At 40.0% G+C, this 18,577-nt stretch overlaps 1 protein-coding gene across 6 annotated transcripts in view; it reads right to left on the bottom strand.

The window, feature by feature from the left end:
* Nucleotides 1-18,577, bottom strand: part of clec16a (C-type lectin domain containing 16A) — a 178,826-nt gene that overhangs the window by 23,573 nt on the left and 136,676 nt on the right. For all 6 annotated transcript variants that reach the window (XM_055651766.1, XM_055651761.1, XM_055651764.1 and 3 more), the window contains one exon: nt 3,460-3,615. In XM_055651766.1, coding sequence (XP_055507741.1) covers nt 3,460-3,615 — 156 coding nt within the window. The remainder of the gene's footprint in view (nt 1-3,459; nt 3,616-18,577) is intronic.

Genomic DNA, 18,577 nt, shown 5'->3' with positions numbered 1-18,577 from the left:
ATTGCTGTTTATCAACATGAGGACCAAAGTTATGCCAATGAAAGTCAAAGAAGCCATTATGAGACTGAGAAACAAGAGTAAACTGTTAGAGACATCAGCCAAACCTTACGCTTACCAAAATCAATTGTTTGGAACATCATTATGAAGAAAGAGCTTACTAATCACAAAGGGACTGGCAGGCCAAGGGAGACCTCACAGCTGATGACAGAAGAATTCTCTCTATAATAAAGAAAAATCCCCAAACACCTGTCCGACAGATCAGAAACACTATTCAGGAGTCAGGTGTGGATTTGTCAATGACCACTGTCCGCAGAAGTTTTCATGAACAGAAATACAGAGTCTACACTGCAAGATGCAAACCACTGGTTTGCTGCAAAAATAGGATGGTCGGGTTACAATTTGCCAAGACGTACTTAAAAGAGCAACCACAGTTCTGGAAAATGGTCATATGGACAGATGAGATGAAGATTAACATATCAGAGTGATGGGAAGAGCAAATTATGGAGGAGAGAAGGAACTGCCCAAGATCCAAAACAAACCACCTCATCTGTGAAACACGGTGGTCGGGGTGTTATGGCCTGGGCATGTACGGCTGCTGAAGGTACTGGCTTACTTACCTTCATTTATGATACAACTGCTGAAAGTAGTGGCATAATGAATTCTGAAGTGCATAGACACATCCTACCTGCTCATGTTCAAACAAATGCCTCAAAACTCATTGGCCGGCGGTTCATTTTACAGAAAGACAATGATCCCATACACACTGCTGAAGCAACAAAGGAGTTTTTCATAGCTAAAAAATGGTCAATTCTTGAGTGGCCAAGTCAATCACCCGATCTGAACCCAATTGAGCATGCCTTTTATATGCTGAAGAAAAAACTGAAGGGGACTAGCCCCCAAAACAAGCATAAGTTAAAGATGGCTGCAATACAGGCCTAGCAGAGCATCACCAGAGAAGACACCCAACAACTGGTGGTCCATGAATCGCAGACTTCAAGCCGTCATTGCACGCAAAGAAATACTAAACATGACTACTTTCATTTGCATGACATTTCTGTTCTCCAAACATTATGGTGCCCTGAAATGTGGGAACTATGTATAAACACTGCTGTAATTTCTACATGGTGAAACCAAAATGTATACAAATGGCCTTTATTAAAATCTGACAATGTGCACTTTAACCACACGTGATTTTTTTCTATTACAAATCTGAAATTGTGGAGTACAGAGGCAAATAAATAAATGATGCGTCTTTGACCCAAACATAATGGAGGGCACTATATATATATATATATATATATGAATCATCACTGGGCACTGATGAGGTGCCGGATGACTGGTGACTAATGTTGTGCCTCTATTTAACAAAGGTTGCAAGGATAAGCTTGGTAACTATAGACCAGTGAGCATAACATCAGTGGCAGGTAAGTTACCGGAGAGCATTCTGAGTGATAAGATACATGCATTTGAATAGTTAAAGGCTATTTAGGGATAGTCAGCGTGGTTTTGTACATGGAAGATCATATCTCACAGATTTGATTGACTTTTTTGAAGATGTAACCAAGAAGGATGATGAGGTCAGGGCTGTAGGCATTGTCCATCTGGATTTCAGTAAAGCTTTTGATAAGATTCCACACTGAAGGCTACTCTGGAAGGTTAGATCTCGTGGCATCCAGGGAGCGCTAGTTACCTGGATACAGAATTGGCTTCAAAGAAGGAAGCAATTGGCGGTGATGGTGGAAGAGATTGACTAGTGGTGTGTTTCTCGGATCATTGCAGGGTTCATTGTTGTTTGTGCATAATATCAATAATTTAGATGAGAATGTGCAAGGCATGATTATTAAGTTTTTTGATAACACAAAAAGGTGGTATCATAGACAGTGAAGAGTGTTAGCAAAAATTAGAGCAGGATCTTGACTAGCTGGACAAGTCGAATGTACAATGGCTAACGGAGTTCTATGCTGATAATTGTGAGGTGTTGTATTTTGGGAAGTCAAACCAGGGAAGGACCTTTAGAGTGAATGGTAGGACTCTGGGTAGTGTTGCACAACAGATAGATCTAGGAGCCCAGCTCACTGAAAGTGGAATCGCAGGTAGATAGGATGCCTTTTGCCAATGTACCAAAAGGCAGCTTTTGGTACATTGGTCTTCACTGGTCAAGGTATTGTTTACTGAAGTTGGGATGTTCTGTTACGGTTGTATAATCGTTGGTGAGGCCACATTTGAAGTTTGTGTTTAGCATGCTGTTATAGGAAAGATGACATTAAGCTAGAAAGAGTGCAGAGAAGATTTACGAGGATGTTGCCAGAATTCACGGGCCTGAGCTGTCGGGAGAAATTGGGCAAACTAGCATTTTATTCCTTTAACATTACAAATTGAATAAGGGTGTTAACCAGAACAAAGGTTAACCAAAAATAGGTGGCATATTTATTTTAAATATAATTAATGGCATTGAGCTGAACTTCATCAGCACTACAAGAAAGTACATGAGGTTAGGTAATGGAACGGCTGAGATTCAGTGCCACATGGAAAAGGGAAGAAGGGATTATCTGTCGGATTCACTGCACGCAATTGCAACTGCGCTTCCCAACAATAGAAAAATAATTTGGTTGCTTTCATACATTCCCCCACTGCAACGAGCTACAGAATGATCAAGATTTGAGGTTTCATGGGTAGAGACAAGCAGGACAAGAAATGGATAGAAATCATACTGATTTTCCAATGCATGTTTTAATCTTGGCATCTGTAGGAATTATGGAAAGTATTCATATTAGAATGTGACTGAGCATTGGGGAAAAGCACCTAATTCTCAAAAATGCGTAGGTGTTTTTTCCTCAAAAATTCCCACCAAAGCTACAATAACAAATAAGCTCTCTTAAAAGTAGCTACTTATAAGTTGGTTACTAAAGCCCAGGAAACCATGAAAACAAAAAATACACCTGTTCTATCAGCTGGTTAAATCCACTGTAAATCTGCTGCAGAGATAAACACTTGGATCAAAGAAAGCATCTTTAGCCGTATTTTTGCATTAACATTTCAATTTTACGTCATATCACATACATTTAAACATTCACAACTTTCAATTAACGAGATTTGGTAAAGACATCAATAAACATTATGTAACCATGTCCTTGCAAGATTTTCATTCTGGTTTCTGAAAATTAATTTAACAGACAGATTGATATACAATGCAGAAATATACTGCTGGTAAATAACTTTTATGCTGTTAACTCTGACCATACTTCACTGGGAAGCAGAAATAAATTCAGCTCTAGTGAGCTTCCTCGTGAATGCACCCCAATACAATATCAAATTGCATTACTTTTGGGGGAGAAACTGACTGACAAAATGTGACACTCTTCTATATTTTAAACAAGGGAAAAGGCAGATTTTTGGTGGATTATAGTGTTATTTTATCACTTTAACACAATCAATAGATAAAATCTGCAATAGAATTACCTGTGGGGCTCTGAGTTGCTGAGGGAGTGGAAGCTACACTGGTGGTGATGGTATCGCTGTAGCCAGTGCTTGTTGTTATGGTGCCACTAGAGGGTGGGGAAGGGGATGAAGCTGGAGAGGGACTCTGCTGGTTTATGTGCTGTGCCACTGCAAACCCTAGAAAGAGTTCAAGAAAAAAACGTTTTTTAAATTTCTTGGCTCTTTGACTAATTTTCAATTAAAATAATTCAGGGAATGGGATTCCTCCTTTTCTAAATATCATTAGTTTTACTTCCCCCAAGCAAATTAAATGCATCATCAACCTTTTAGTCAGCACTTTAGACATTAGAGGTGCAGCGTGGAAATAGGCCCTTTGGCCCACAGTGTCCATGCCGACCAGCAATCACCACACTAGCACTATCCTACACACTAGGGATAATTCACAATTTACAGAAGATAATTAACCTACAAACATTTACGTCTTTGGAGTTTGGGAGGAAACTGGAGTACACGGATAAAATCCTTGAGGTCACCGGTAGAACGTGCAAACTCCGTACATACAGCATCAGTAATCAGGATCGAACCTGGGTCCCTGGCGCCGTAAGGAAGTAACTCTACCGCTGTGCAGGGTCCCATTTTTTATTATTTAATTAAAAAAGTAAATATTATAAAGAAATGCAATATACAATTGCACATGGTTTGAAAACAAAATGCTGTACATTTGTGAAATACACACTTATTTTTGTGACAATTTTTTGAAGTTTAACCCTTTACATGCAGAGATGCATAGAGACCTCAGGGCCAGAACTTGCAGTTATTTACACTTGTCTATGTTACTTGCAGCACAGCCGAAGACCAGGCATGAATTCAATAAATTGTTAACTCTTTACCTGCAGCAAATCATCTGTATAAACTAATACCCAGAATTTCAAGAGCACCAAAAGGTTTAAATGACCGATTCTAGGGACTAATCATTTTGATCATGGGACTACCTCATTCAAATTCGGCTGTAGCTAGGCCAAAGTTCCCAGTTGCCACAAACCAAGCATGCTGCTTTATCTTCCTTTTCTTGAGGAGAGATGACTGGGATCAACGACTTCTTAGGGTAGAAAAGGAAAGTACACACTGACAATATTGTTCGGTGGGGGGTTGTGGGAAAGGAGGTTTCAATGATACAAAAGGAGACTGTGGTTCAAAGTCTAACCAGAGAATCCGAGGGACATCTGGAGAATTAGTGGGCAGTCTTAATGCAGCAGGAGGGAGACAATTTAATTAATTAACTTATCTGAAGATCTCTCAGTCTTGCACTGTGGGGGGAGTTGGACCTTGATGTTCAGGGAGTAGCCAAACACACTTTGAACCACCTGATCCAGATCCATCTGCAATGCTCAAAAGGGAATGGTGAAATTCTTTGTGGCCTGGATGTGGAAGATGCACTGGACTCACACAGGTGTCTTATGACATAAGTGTCCAGTTGAATTTTAAAGAATTTTAAAGTAAAAATCAATGTAGAATTGATTATTATGTTTCACTCATAGGGAAAAACAACCCCCCCACCCAAAAAAAAAACTGCTTTTAGTTGTCTAAGGCTGGGAAAAAAAACAATGTACTATTGAATTTTCAGATATAAATAAATGACTTGTACGAGAATATAGGTGGGTTAGTTCGTAAGTTTGCAGATGACAATAAATGATGGAGTTGCAGACAGGGAAGAAGGTTGCCAAATAATACATCAGGATATAGTTATAGGCAGACATGGGTATGGCACAAAATGTTTGCTGAAAAAGTGCAAGAGAGTGGACTTTGGGAGGTCAAATGTAAGGGTGAAGGTATGCAGTTAATGGCAGGACCCTTAACAACTTTGCTGTACAGAGGGATCATGTGTCCAAGTATTTAACTTCCTGAAAGTAGCAACACAAGTAGATGAAGTGATAAAGTAGGTGTATGGTATGCTTGCCTTCAGTCTGGGCATTGAGTATAAGATCATAAGAGATAGGAGCAGAATTAGGCCTTACGGCCGATCAAGTCTCCACCGCCATTCAATCATGGCTGATCTGTCTCTCCCTCCTAACCCCATTCTCCTGCTTTCTCCCCATAACCTATGACACCCGTACTAATTAAGAATCTATCTATCTCTGCCTTAAATATATCCATTGACTTGGCCTCTGCAGTTCTCTGTGGCAAAGAATTCCACAGATTCACCACTCTCTGATTAAAGAAATTCCTCCTCATCTCCTTCCTAAAAGAACGTCCTTTAGTTCTGAGGCTATGAACTCTCATCTAGACTCTCCCACTAGTGGAAACATCCTCTTCACATCCACTCTATCCAAGCTTTTCACTATTCTGTATCTTTCCATGAGTCAGGAAGCCATGCGACGGCTTTATACGAAAATTTAGTCAGTCCGCATTTGAAGTGTTACGTGCAGTTCTGGTCGCCCCATTACAGGAAGGGTGTGGATGTTTTGGAGAGGGTGCAGAGGAAACGTGTCAGGATGCTGCCTCTATTAGAGGGCATTGTCTGTAGGGAATGGATTGTTTTCTCTTGAGTGTCAAAGCTGAGGAAAGCTTGACAGAAGTTACTAAAAATATGAAAGGCATAGATAAGGTGAACAGTCAGAATCTTTGTCCCAGGGTGGAAATGTCAAACACATTTGTAAAGGGCATAGCTGTAAAGGGATGTGACTAATGGTGGCATCACGTTGAAAGTGGCAGAATGATGGGCGAAAGGCAAGGACCAAAGGAGCTCTATCGTTTTTCCATCTGTGGAGAGGGGAAGCAAGAGCAGAACTACTGGACACTGAGTAGACACGGGGAAGGGATCACCATGCCAGGTCTGGCTTTGTACAGGATGTCAAACATCGTTGATTTCAGTGTAGATTCCAGACCTGCAGATTTATGGGCAAAGGAGCAGACAAATGTTTTTTTCTTTAGAAATTTCTAACTTAAATATTTAGATATTTTATTTCATGTCCCCGAATGCAAGATTGTTATGTTGATTCCAGTTTGTGCCCATGTCAAGTTGGATTCTACCACCCCCCCAAACACATTTTAAAATGAATGGATTAAGAATTAGGATTATATTTCATAATTTTTTATGTTATCTATTTTTATTTATCTTGCAATTTTTTTTTAATTTGGCATGACTGGCAGATATTGAGCAGGATTTTGAATTGCTTCCTGTGTTTACATTTCTGAAACAGGTGATTTTATCCTTGTGAAACTTTTGCGCCTGTGAATTTTTTGTTTCCTGGAACTTGCCTGCAACCCGCCTTGTTTACATTGACAACAGAGGCAGATGGATGGAAACTTTAGTGTTTACATTAAACCACAGGTTAATTAATTTATCAAGGTCAGCCATTGATAAAATTCTATCATAACGACTTGCACAATAAAGTTTCTAAACCTGTATTGAACAGTATTGTCGACAATACTGTTCAACTTCTACACAATCTTCACAACGTAGGCAAAATTAAAATAAATTAAAAAACTCCAGTCTTCATAAAACGGGTAATTCTGATCAAGGCACGTCCCCTTTAAAATCATGACACTGACCCAAAGCTGGCTAAAATTTGGTTAGAATTAGGTCACTGCTTATGTGAGTTTACTGTTGACTTTCAATAAATGAATTCCAATTGGTGCAGACACATTAGGGTTTGCTGTGAGGTTCAGATCAACGAAATTTACAATTATTTGAATTACCATTATTTTTTGGTTTATGCTGTAGAGAAAAGGCTTGCCTTTAATTCACTATAACTAATTATAGTATTTCCCCAAATTGCTACTTCTCTCTGCAGAGGAATTTATTCAAAATCACAAAAGAAAATCCCACGTGATATATCTTGTCATTGGATTTTAAAGAATTACCCCTGAAAGTAACATCTTTCTTAGATGTCGATCTAAATTTTATTATTTTGGTCAAGATTCATTAACTATGGTAAAACCATTAAAGAGCTTTATGATTACTTAATTTGGGGTTGTTTCCATGTAAGCAAGTAAGCAACCATATAATCAGGCAATCATATAACTGGGTAGACTGAGACTAATAGATACAGTCAATTGAAGTCATGGAACTGTCAGTGGTGCTTGGTGTTTAAATTCAAGCATAGCTATTGGACTAATGGATGGGAAATTGAGAGTTAGGAGCAACTCAACATGACCTTGCTTTAAAAGTGTAATGTCTGAGTTCAAAATATTCTTTGGATCCACTGACTTTCAAATAACTGGTGAGGGTGTCACAGAGTGGCTGCACAGCATACTAAAGATGGGGTAACAGATATTGTGGTCCATATTAATACCAATGACACAATCAGTGAAAAGATTAAGTTTTGAAAGATTTTACGAAATAGTATAAATCTCAGAATTATTTCAGAAGTCATTTGCTAACACACGCAGAAATAGAAGAATAGATCAAATGAGTGTCTGGGTGGAGAGACACTGGTGGTGCAAGGTATTTACATGTGTGAGACTTTGAGACCCTCCCTGAGTCTGTACTTCAACAGGACTGGGACTAATATGCCTCACAGTAATATTTGTTAATTCTCCAGGGGAAGGTTAAAACTATCTTGGGGAACTGCAATCTAGAAGTGCCCAGATGGAAAGAAACAAAGCTGGAAGATAAAAGTTAGAAATGTGTTAAGCAAAATAAGCACACAGTGGGGAAAAAAAAGCAAGAGACAAATTGGGTCAGAGTACAGAAAAATAATTAAGAGCACATTTAAAAGCACTGTATCTAAATGTAGACACAACGTACTGAAGTAACTAAGTAGGTCAGGCAGCACCTTTGGAGAACATGGATAGGTGGAACCCTTCTTCAGAATGTATGCTGCGTCATCAAAAAGATGGAAGAATAACATCAGTAGTGATAAAGTTACTGTAAGGGAGTCTGAGGTGGAGGATTTACCTGCATTTGGAAGGGCAAGGACTGACCAGAGTAGTCAGCATGGCTGTGTGTGTGGAAAATCATGTTTCACAAATTTGATCGAATTATTTGAAGAAATGGCCAACAGGATTAACAAGGGCAGGGTGATGGACATTACCTGCATGGTCGTTGGCAAGGTCTTTGACAAAGTATACATGGTAGGCTGGTCAAGAAGGCAAGAAGGGTTGAAATGGTTGAGAGTTCCAAATTCCCTGGCATAAATATTACCAAAGAACTGTCATGGACCTACCACATTGAAAGTGAAAGTCAAGGCAGCACACCGATGCCACTACTTTCTCAGGAGACTGAGGAAATTTGGCATGTCTCCAATGACTCTTACAAACCTTTGTAGAGGAACCGGTTAAAGCACACTGTGAGGTTGCATCACAGTTTGGTTTGGGAACAGGTCCACCCAAGACTGCAAGAAATTGCAGAGTTGTGGATATTGCCCGGTCCATCACACAGCCCGGACTCCCCATCATCGACTCCATCTACACTTCATGCTGCCTCAGGAAAGCAGTCAACATAATCAAAGTCCTTTCCCACCCATGATTCCATCTTCTCCCATGCACCATTAGAGTGAGAAACAGTTTCTTCCCCTCTGTTATCAGGCTTCTGAAAGGTCCTTCCACAAGCTTGGATGCAATCCAACTCTTCTCCACCTCATTGCAGACATTGGATTTTTAGGGGTGGGAGATTGCAACCGTCACATGGTCCACCCTGTTTCGCCGAATGCAATCAACCTGGTGTGCACAATCAGATAAGATCAAATCGACTTTAGGCTGTGCACGTCATACGTAAGAGGAAGAATATTGGACTTTTACTTTGGAACAGTTGTGCAACAATGCTGAGAACTATATCCTGCACTCTATCTTTCCTTTCTCTTTACCTATTGTATTTCAGCTTGACGTGATTATATTTATGTATAGTATTTTCTGATTTGATTGGAAAGCATGCAATGCAAAGCTTTTTATTGTGCTTTGGTACACATGACAAAATAAACTTAAACCAAAAGATCACTTGGGATCCACGGTGAACTAGCCAATTAGATACAAAATTGACGGTGGTAGTAAACAAAAGGTGGTAGTGGAGAGGGGGGGGGGGTGTTGCAACCAGTAGTGTACTGCAGGGATTGATGTTAGGTCCTTTATATGGCCTATGTAGACAATTAAACCAAACCCTGTAGTGTGCTGGACAGTATAGAAGGTTGTCTTGGGTTACAACAGGATTGAGATCAACTGAGGTGGTGGACAAAGGAATGATAGATGGAATAATTGATGCATTTTGGAAAGTTAAATCAGGGTAGGACATACACAGTGAATGGTCATGTGCTTGGGAGTGTTGTAGAAGAGGGGTCTCGGGTACAAGTGCTCAGTTCCTGAAAGTGGCGACACAGGTCATGAAGAAGGTATATGGCATGGGCTGAAGATATAAGGCATTTCAAATATGCTTGCGTTCCTTGTCGGGGTATTGAGTACATGAGTTGGGATGTCATGTTACTGTTCTACAAGACGTTGATGAGATCCGTGCTAGGTTTTGGCATTATTCTATTATTGTTAAGTGTGTTGAGATACAGTGAGAAAGCAGGAATAGTGTGCAGGTCTGGTCGCCATGCTATAGGAAGACTGTGATTAGGCTTGAGAGGTTGTAGAAAAGATACATATGGATGTTGCCAGAACCGGGGGGCTTGAATTATAAGGAGAGACTGCAATACGCTGGAAGTGGATCCCTGGCATGGAGCAGGCCGAGGCATGACGTTACAATTTTATAAAATCATGAGGAGCATTTTCAAGGTAGCTGGGCACAGATCCTTTCCAAGATTAGTTCTAAATGAGGAGGGCATAGGTTTAAGGTGAAAGGGAAAAGGTCTAAAAAGGGACCCGAGGGGCAGGTTTCTCCTCACGCCGAGGGCGGTGGGTTTATGGAACAAGCGGCCACAGGAAATGGTAGAGGTGCGTACACTTCTGTTTAAAAAGCATTTACACATATACATGGATAGGAAAGGTTTAGAGGGGTTATAGGCCAAATGCAGACAAATGGAATTGGCTCACGGAGGTACCTTAATCAGCATGAAATAGTTGGGCAGAAAAGCCTTGTTGGGCCGAAAAGCCGAAAAACCTGTGCTGTATAACTCTAATATTCTAAATTAATCAAATACATAGTCATACAGCAGGATGATCTAATACAGAAACGTGTCTTTAAGATGGCCAAAGTTGAAAACAGAAAATTCTGGGGTATACAGCATTTAACCAGGACAGCCAAAAAGTACTGGAGAAGTACTGTTAATGAGGCAAGAGATAACATCAGTATTTTAGCAGACTAAATCTCGACTTTGCAGATCATGGTATAGAATTACGATTTATAGGTGTTAACTAAGATGGGGGGGGGGGGGGGGGGGGGGGAGATGGCGGTGGGTAGCACAAGAGAAATTGATGCAAGTTATTGGTATTTCTCTTTATAGTATTTACATTGCCGGAATGCCATAAGTGTGGAAATTAAAGGTGAACGTAATGAGCATAATCTAGTGATCATGGATGCTTTAATGTGCCTATGGACTGACGAATCAAATTAGTTCTAACAATGTAGGAGATTAATTTCTGAATTGTGCATGAAGTGGATTCTCAATCAATATGTTCAACAAACAAGGGAATACGTTATTTTACATCCAATATTGTGCACCAATCAAAATGTTAATGTACAGGGGTCCGAGGAAAGAGTGACTGTAAAATGAGAGATTTTTACATTAGGCTCATAAGCTCATTATGTTCATTCTGAAACTAGGGTTTTCAATCTAAGTAAAGGAGATAGTTAGGATACAAGGAGCAGCTAGACATTGACAGATTGAGATACAACATTAAACGGTTATGGCAATGGACAGATACAGTGCTCTCCATAATGTTTGGGACAAAGACCCATATTATCAAAGACCTATATTAAGATATGAGGAATAGTGAAAGGAGAATAAATGCAAACTGTTGTTGTACTCAGAGATCATAATATACTCAGGACATTAAAGTCTCATTTTTTTCAGTTCTAATTAACTACTGTGGATCATCTGAAAACAAGCAGAATGAGGCCAATGTACATTTTGGGAACAGCAATACGAAGCAATCACCAATGCTTCAGCAGTAATTTTGGAATAGGAAGAGGCTGGAGAACGTGTAGAAACAGAGCAAGGGAGGCTATTAAGCAGTAGATATGTTTTTTAGGACAGAGATGATGGGTGGGTGGAATTTAGTGCAGGATAGGAGATTATCAGTAGCAATTTGAAAGATGTTTAGTGGCCAGGAGGTATCTAAAATTGTTACTGAGCTTCTGATAATTTATTTTTATCTTTTCCATTCTGTCACTTTCCCTCCAAAAATGGCTACCTGGAGGACTACATACAGATGCCCTTTAATAAAGTAATGTCCTTACTTTCATACTATGGCCATTTATAGTTCAAGATATTGTATACCTTTGAATATCAAGACTTTGTGCAGTAGCAGCTCATGGTGAGAACATTCAGAAAGATTATGTCCGTGACAATAACAGCTCTGGAATTGAATTATAAAATTATGGACACCAGCCTTGTTCAGCATTTGAACACTACCTTGGGCAATGCTTCAATGTTAGGGGAATGGTACATCATTGAACATGCTATGTTTCAGGTGTGGAGAGCCCTTCCCAGCTGTTCAATTGGGCCCAGAAGATTCCATCAGGTTATCTGAAAATGCACATTTATACTTATGTCCCAAAATTTCTGGAAACTTTATAACAACAGCTGACCATTGTAAACAAACAGCTCAGTTCATAAAGTTTTCTGCCGAATGACGCTCAATCAACTTGTTCCCACAAGGTACATCAATCATCCTGATCTTTCAATAAGGCAGTATTACTAGATGCTGCAGGCCTGAATAAGATAGGAGGCCCCAGACAACAGTGAATTCATGTGATTGGTTCTGTGTTTGTCTGCCTTCTCTGGATGGATTGAGTGGTATTCTACACTATCTTTAAAAAGCCACAGAGTTCTGGCTAAGAGCAGCTTCTTTGTTGTTGCCACATGAAATCTGATTAAAAAAAAATATCAGATCCCAGCAAACAATGCATCATTTATTTGTGAACAAGCTCATACATTTCCTGGAATTAAACCTGTTGCATAAATGTTTAAGTTGCTATCACTAACCACATTTCTATACATTTTGCATATCTGCAAATTAGTTACATAACATTTTTTGCCGTCAAGATTAGTTCCTTGGTTGTTTCTTTTTAGCCACAGCATACAAAAGGTTAATACAGGCCAATTAATTCACAATAACTATTTGTAATTTTTAACCAATCTTTTTGACAAGCTGTTCTAAACCCAGATCATTGTCGACATGAACACTGGCAGGAGTTTCGTGAAAATTTAGTAATTTCCATTTCCCTTATGCCATCATCCAGGATCTTTCTACATCAAATTTCAATAATTTAATCATTACCCACTTCCTATTAAAACACACTATACATCAGGTTACTTCAATTGTGGTGTGTGTCACTCCTCAATGTATTTCATCTGCAAATTAATTGCGTTCACTTGAATGCTTCCTGTCCTCTTCAGCAAGGAATGGTATATTGATTTACAGAAGCTTCAGGTTTTTTTTTCACCTATTAACTCTGAAGACCAGGATACATTTGTTTAATATGAACAAACTAATCAATGCTCCCACAATTAAATTCAGAAATTGTTCATTGCATGAGACCTCTAGGCACACCTCCAGTGACCCCGGTTCAATCTTGCCCTCAACATTAAAACTTAATCATTATTTCAATTCTAGAACCAAAAAACATACCGACCAAAGTCACTGTTTCAGCATGCAGAGAGCACTTGCTTATGTGCATATTCACGCTGAACCCCAAATTCAGTTGAGCCCCATATTGAAAAAGTATAGAAATAGACATTACACTGGACATGTGGAAGACAAATGTTGATAACCTGTAGACACTAAATTATAATGCCCACTGAATAATTAGATCCACGTCAGCATACCTCAGAACCCACTACCAGGGTATGAAGCAATGATAAAATTCGCCACGAGGAAGAGTGTTTACAGACCAAGGCCTCACTGTCTACTAAGCAAACATGATTTTCCACACTCCTTTATGCATCAAAAAACAGACAACCGACTTGTAATAAAATTTCTCAACCTGATGGATTCATCATCAGCATCATTTGGTTGTGTTCGATAATGCTTTGTATAATCAAACCCATGTTGAATATGTCTGATGCTACAGTGTGTTGAATGGTGCAAAATGTGCTGGCCTCTTTTCTAGGGATCGTGTTTTCCATTATCTGAGCTTTTTGTTTCTCTTCGTCGTTTCCAATGCCCTCATGAAGAGCTAGGCCCAGAAAATCCTGACCATCAGTAACTATTTCTCAGCTGTCCATAGTTGATGCACATCACTTTTTTTTTTTTACAGTTGTAGAAGCATTGGTATCCTGCAAGTCATATGCAATGGCCAATTCAATGCATTCCATGGACATGGCTGATCCACTGTGAATGTTGGTTTAATTGTGAATGCATGCTGTATGGTCTTAACAAACTCTAATTTACTGACATTGTATTTGCAGGAGCTTAGCTATTTTACATGGAAGAGTCTACATAGAATGCATTCACAAGCGTCTTTCATCAGGGTGCTCTTAGCTATGACATGATCCTGAAATTCATATGGTATCACAGAAGCTGCATATGTTAATTGAGGAACAGAATTGTGAATCCGAGATATGTGAAGCTATCTATGACTGTTAGTTACACATTATCAATGTTAATGGAAGGTGATATGATGGCAGGCCCAAAGCCACAACACCCATCTTCATGATGCAGGTGGTTAATAACAAACTTAGGTAATCTGTTTATTAAGCATTGGAAATGTCCCTCAATATGGGATTCAGTTTGCAGAGGTAGTTTAGCAGAATGCTGCCTGATTTAAAGAGTCTGGATAAAGTTGGATTAATTTCTCTTTAGTGTTTGGAGTTTGAGGAGAGACATGATTGAAGTATATCAAGTTATGAGAGGCATAGATAGGGTGGACAGTCAGCTACCTTTTAGCCCATGATGGAAATGTTAGGTACTGGAGGGGATATCTTTAAGATCAGACAGGCAAAGTTTAAAGATTTGCAGGGCAGTTTCTCTTTTTTTATATAACATTGAGCAGTGGATGCTTGGGATGCATGGTAGTGGAAGCAAATACAACAGTGGTGTTTAAGCAGTTTTTACTAGACACATTGATAGGCAAGGATTAGAGGGATATGGATCATGTGCAAGCAGAGATTATGTTGGCACACACATTAAGCTGAAGGGCCTGATCCAGTGCTGTACTTTTCTATGGAAGATAGACACAAGATGCTGGAGTAACTCAGCGGGACAGGCAGCATCTCTGGATGGAAGGAATGGGTGATGTTTCAGGTTGAGACCCTTCTTCAGACTGAGCGTTGGGTGAGAGGGAGTAAAGGTCCTGTCCCACTTTCCCGAACTCTCCTGAGTTTTCCCTTTGATTCGAACTCGGGGAATATCCGGGAATGTCGGTAGCGAGCTCGTAGGATTCTGTAGATGATTCGTAGCGGCACATAATGCCAGCCGTAGGAACTTGGGGCATCAGGTAAGTCGGGACGTTTTTTCAACAAATAGCCCCGAGTACCTACGAACGGCTATTACCGTAATTCTCTGAGTTCGAATCAAGGGGAAAACTCGGGAGAGTTTGTGAGTAACTCTGGAAAGTGGGACAGGGCCTTTACAGAGATAAGTAAGTGTAAGAGATCAAAGTAGATGGAAATCAAGGAAAATGTAGAATAGATCACGGTTAGCTTGGGAAAGGTCTCTCCATAATTGCTTTTGTTGTGTTGTGTTCATATCCTGCAGCAAGATAGGGATGTTCTCTTCAGGATATAAACATAACTAAAATGTATGGGTTTAAGGCAGAACAATGTGCATTGCACATTGCATACGTATTACCAAGAAACTGCATGGCTGAGTGAACATTATCATCTATGAGTCACTCTGGTGACACGAGAACCAAACAACGCCCCATGAATGAGCTGTAGCATTGCACACAATTTCTTTTTAATAATCAAATAATCTTTCTTAGAACTGATTCAGAAAATTTGTTTTATATAATGAAAAATACCTTATACCTGTTCATACTCATCGACAAAAAATTCTCTTTTGACATCACCCCATTAAACTCTTGATCTTTTAAAAAGATTGCCTTTGTTCTGTCTCGTGTAGTCATTGCTTTATTTATCTTTGTTACATCTTCATTTTTTCTGTTATGCACTTAAATTATCTTCCTGTCTCCCGCTCGTTTACTAATTAACAATCTGTAGCTATTCCATATACTCATTTTCTTACTATTCAACATCCAAAGTCTGAGGTTGTGCAGAAAGATGGGAGATTTAATTTCCTTCTGGAAGAAAACTAAATGTGCAACAGGTGCTGCCATGTGGTTCTTGAGTAGGGTGAAATTAGAGTTTGATGGGGGTTACAGAGGAGTGAATTGGTGGTGCTGTAAGATTCGGAAGGTCTTGGAAAGTCAGGAAGAATACTTTGCAGAACCGGTTGAGAAATTGTTGCAGTGTTTTGTCTGGTGTTGTGTCGCTTTGAGGGCCTACCGGGAGGAGGTGGCTGATCTAGCACTCTGGTGCCAGGAGAACAGCCTCCTCTTGAACATCAAAAAAACGAAGGAGCTGATCATGGACTTTAGGAGGGCACATCATCCAAGGACGTACACTCCATTGAGTATAAATGGGGATCCTGTGGATAGGGTGAACTGTTTTAAATATCTGGGAGTCCACATCTCTGAGGATATGACATGGTCATCACACGCCTCAGCACTGGTGAGTAAGGCAAGGCAGCGCCTTTACCACCTCAGGCAATTGAGGAATTCAGAGTGTCCGAGGATCCTCCAGTGCTTCTACGCAGAAAGCACTTGTTGAACATTACCATCGGTTCGGGAATTGCTCTGCCAAGGACAAAAGGCTCTGCAGAGAGTAGTGCGTTCGGCCGAACGCACTATGGGAACTTCACTCACCCCCCCCCCTGCAGGAACTATACAACAGGAGGTGCAACTCCAGAGCAAACAAAATCATGAGAGACCTCTTCCACCCCTGCAACGGACTGTTCCAGCCGCTACGGTCAGGCAAACGCCTCCGTTGCTATGCAGTGAGAACGGAGAGGTTGAGAAGGAGTTTCTTCCCAGAGGCAATTTGGACTGTAAACGCCTTTCTCGCCAGGGACTAACTCTACAGAACGTTTTTCCTTCTATTATTTATTATGTAAAATAATATGTGTGTTATGATTGTGTTTATAATTTGTTTGGATGTTTTGTTGTTCCGCGAGCATTGCCACTTTCATTTCACTGCACATCTCGTATGTGTATGTGACAAATAAACTTGACTTGACTTGACTTGACTTGACTTTCGTCATGGCAAGGAACGTGGTCAGATATTTAGGGAGCATGTTGTGAGGAATGATGCCAGATGCATGGCTTAAGTATGTTGGGGAACGGCTCCAGAATGCTGCCAGAGCATGGTCAGAAATGGGAACCAGGCCAGGCTGGGAGGTTGAAGCCTGGCTGGGATCAGGTGCGGAGACCAAATCACAGCTGGGTAAGTACACATTTGCCCAAAGGCAGAGGGGTGGGGTGGAACTGGAGATCAAAGAACTGGAGGGTGGAGGAAGATCAAAATTATGTGAAAGGCTTCAGAGACAGGGAGGATTACTCAAGAAAGGGGTCAAAGGAAGAGTGCGTAAGAAGTTGAGAAAATATACAGTGGGTAATAGCTTCTGAGTGTGTGTTAGTCAAAGGGTTAAAAAGACTGTCAAAGAATAGAATAATGTAGTGTGTGTTTTTCTCAACTGACATCTGGAGATAGCCACATAGAGATAGTTAATAGTCTGTGAATATTTCTGAGAATGGAAAGGATCGCAAGTCAGAAGACTGATAACAAACTCAAAAGGGAAAGGGCAGAGTTGTTTGATACTGATTGATAACAGGACTATGAATTATGAACTGCTTGAAATACTTACTTGTGGCAATCAGAACTGAATACCTGGTGCCAGTCCATACAAACTATAACAAGGTTTATGAGTTATATATTTACTCTGAGGATATCCCTAGTACAAACCAAGGCCTCAATAGCTCTATGGGCAGTTCCCATTGTAATAGAGAAAATCAATGGCCTGGCCCAAGTCAGATATTTTTTTAATTGCTGATGCCTGGTCATGAGATCATAAGACCCTCAGGGAAAATGGAGTGCTTGTATGAACCATCTGTAATAATCAATCCAACAGTCCTCTATATTGGTCTGAAGAAAGGTCTCAACCCGAAATGTCACCTATTCCTTCTCTCCAGAGATGCTGCCTGTCCCACAGAGTTGCTCCAACTTTTTGTGCCTATCGTCTATATTGGATAGCATCAGTATTCATAACCAAAATGCTATACATTGTTAATGGAAGGCAATGCCATGGCAATCAATAGTCCAGCTGCAATGGTACATAAATGTCGAAACAGTTTAGATCTGGACTAGATTGACAATGTGGAACAGTGGCATTGGGGATGGACAGTAGTGATGCGAGGAGGATGGATCGTGGAAACAGGATTTAACTCCTTACTGGGCCTTGGAATAGTATAAGAATCTGGGAACAGCTCAACCAAACAGCTAAACCCAAAATTTTCCAAAAGGCACTCGAGTCATTGTATTACATTGGATATGACCTAGCAGGTAGAATAGGAGGAGCACTGACATTCTTTAGCGATTAGTCAGGCATTGCCATGGAGAGATTAAATGCAAGGGTAAACATTTTAAAATTCACACAATTCTGAAAGTAAGAGTGACTACAGTCCAGCAAAGAGGAGATGGGAGAATGGAACGGTGCACATTATGGCATGAGTTACAATAATGTTTCAGAGCATGGAACAATGGAAGCCAACAATAAAGCCCATTAAGACATTAAACACTGACTGAAACACTGAAACAATCTTGTTGAAGCACCATGAAGCTGTGAGAGTAACCTTGATCAATGGGTTCAATTTTCAATTAATGGTAAGTTTTTGAAATGTAAATATAACACTCAATCAACAAAAGTGCTTTGTCGAGAATTGAAATGGCTTCTAACTATATCAATAATATTACTTGCACTACTAATTAGAACATTTAAACTCTTCATTGTTAAGATCTGTCACAGAAGTAGAAATAGAAAGAGA

This window comes from Leucoraja erinacea, chromosome 20 (assembly GCF_028641065.1).
Source record: "Leucoraja erinacea ecotype New England chromosome 20, Leri_hhj_1, whole genome shotgun sequence".
NCBI classification, from domain to species: Eukaryota; Metazoa; Chordata; class Chondrichthyes; order Rajiformes; family Rajidae; genus Leucoraja; species Leucoraja erinaceus.
Note: the sequence above shows the minus strand (reverse complement) of the source record. Positions and strands in the feature narration are given on the sequence as shown.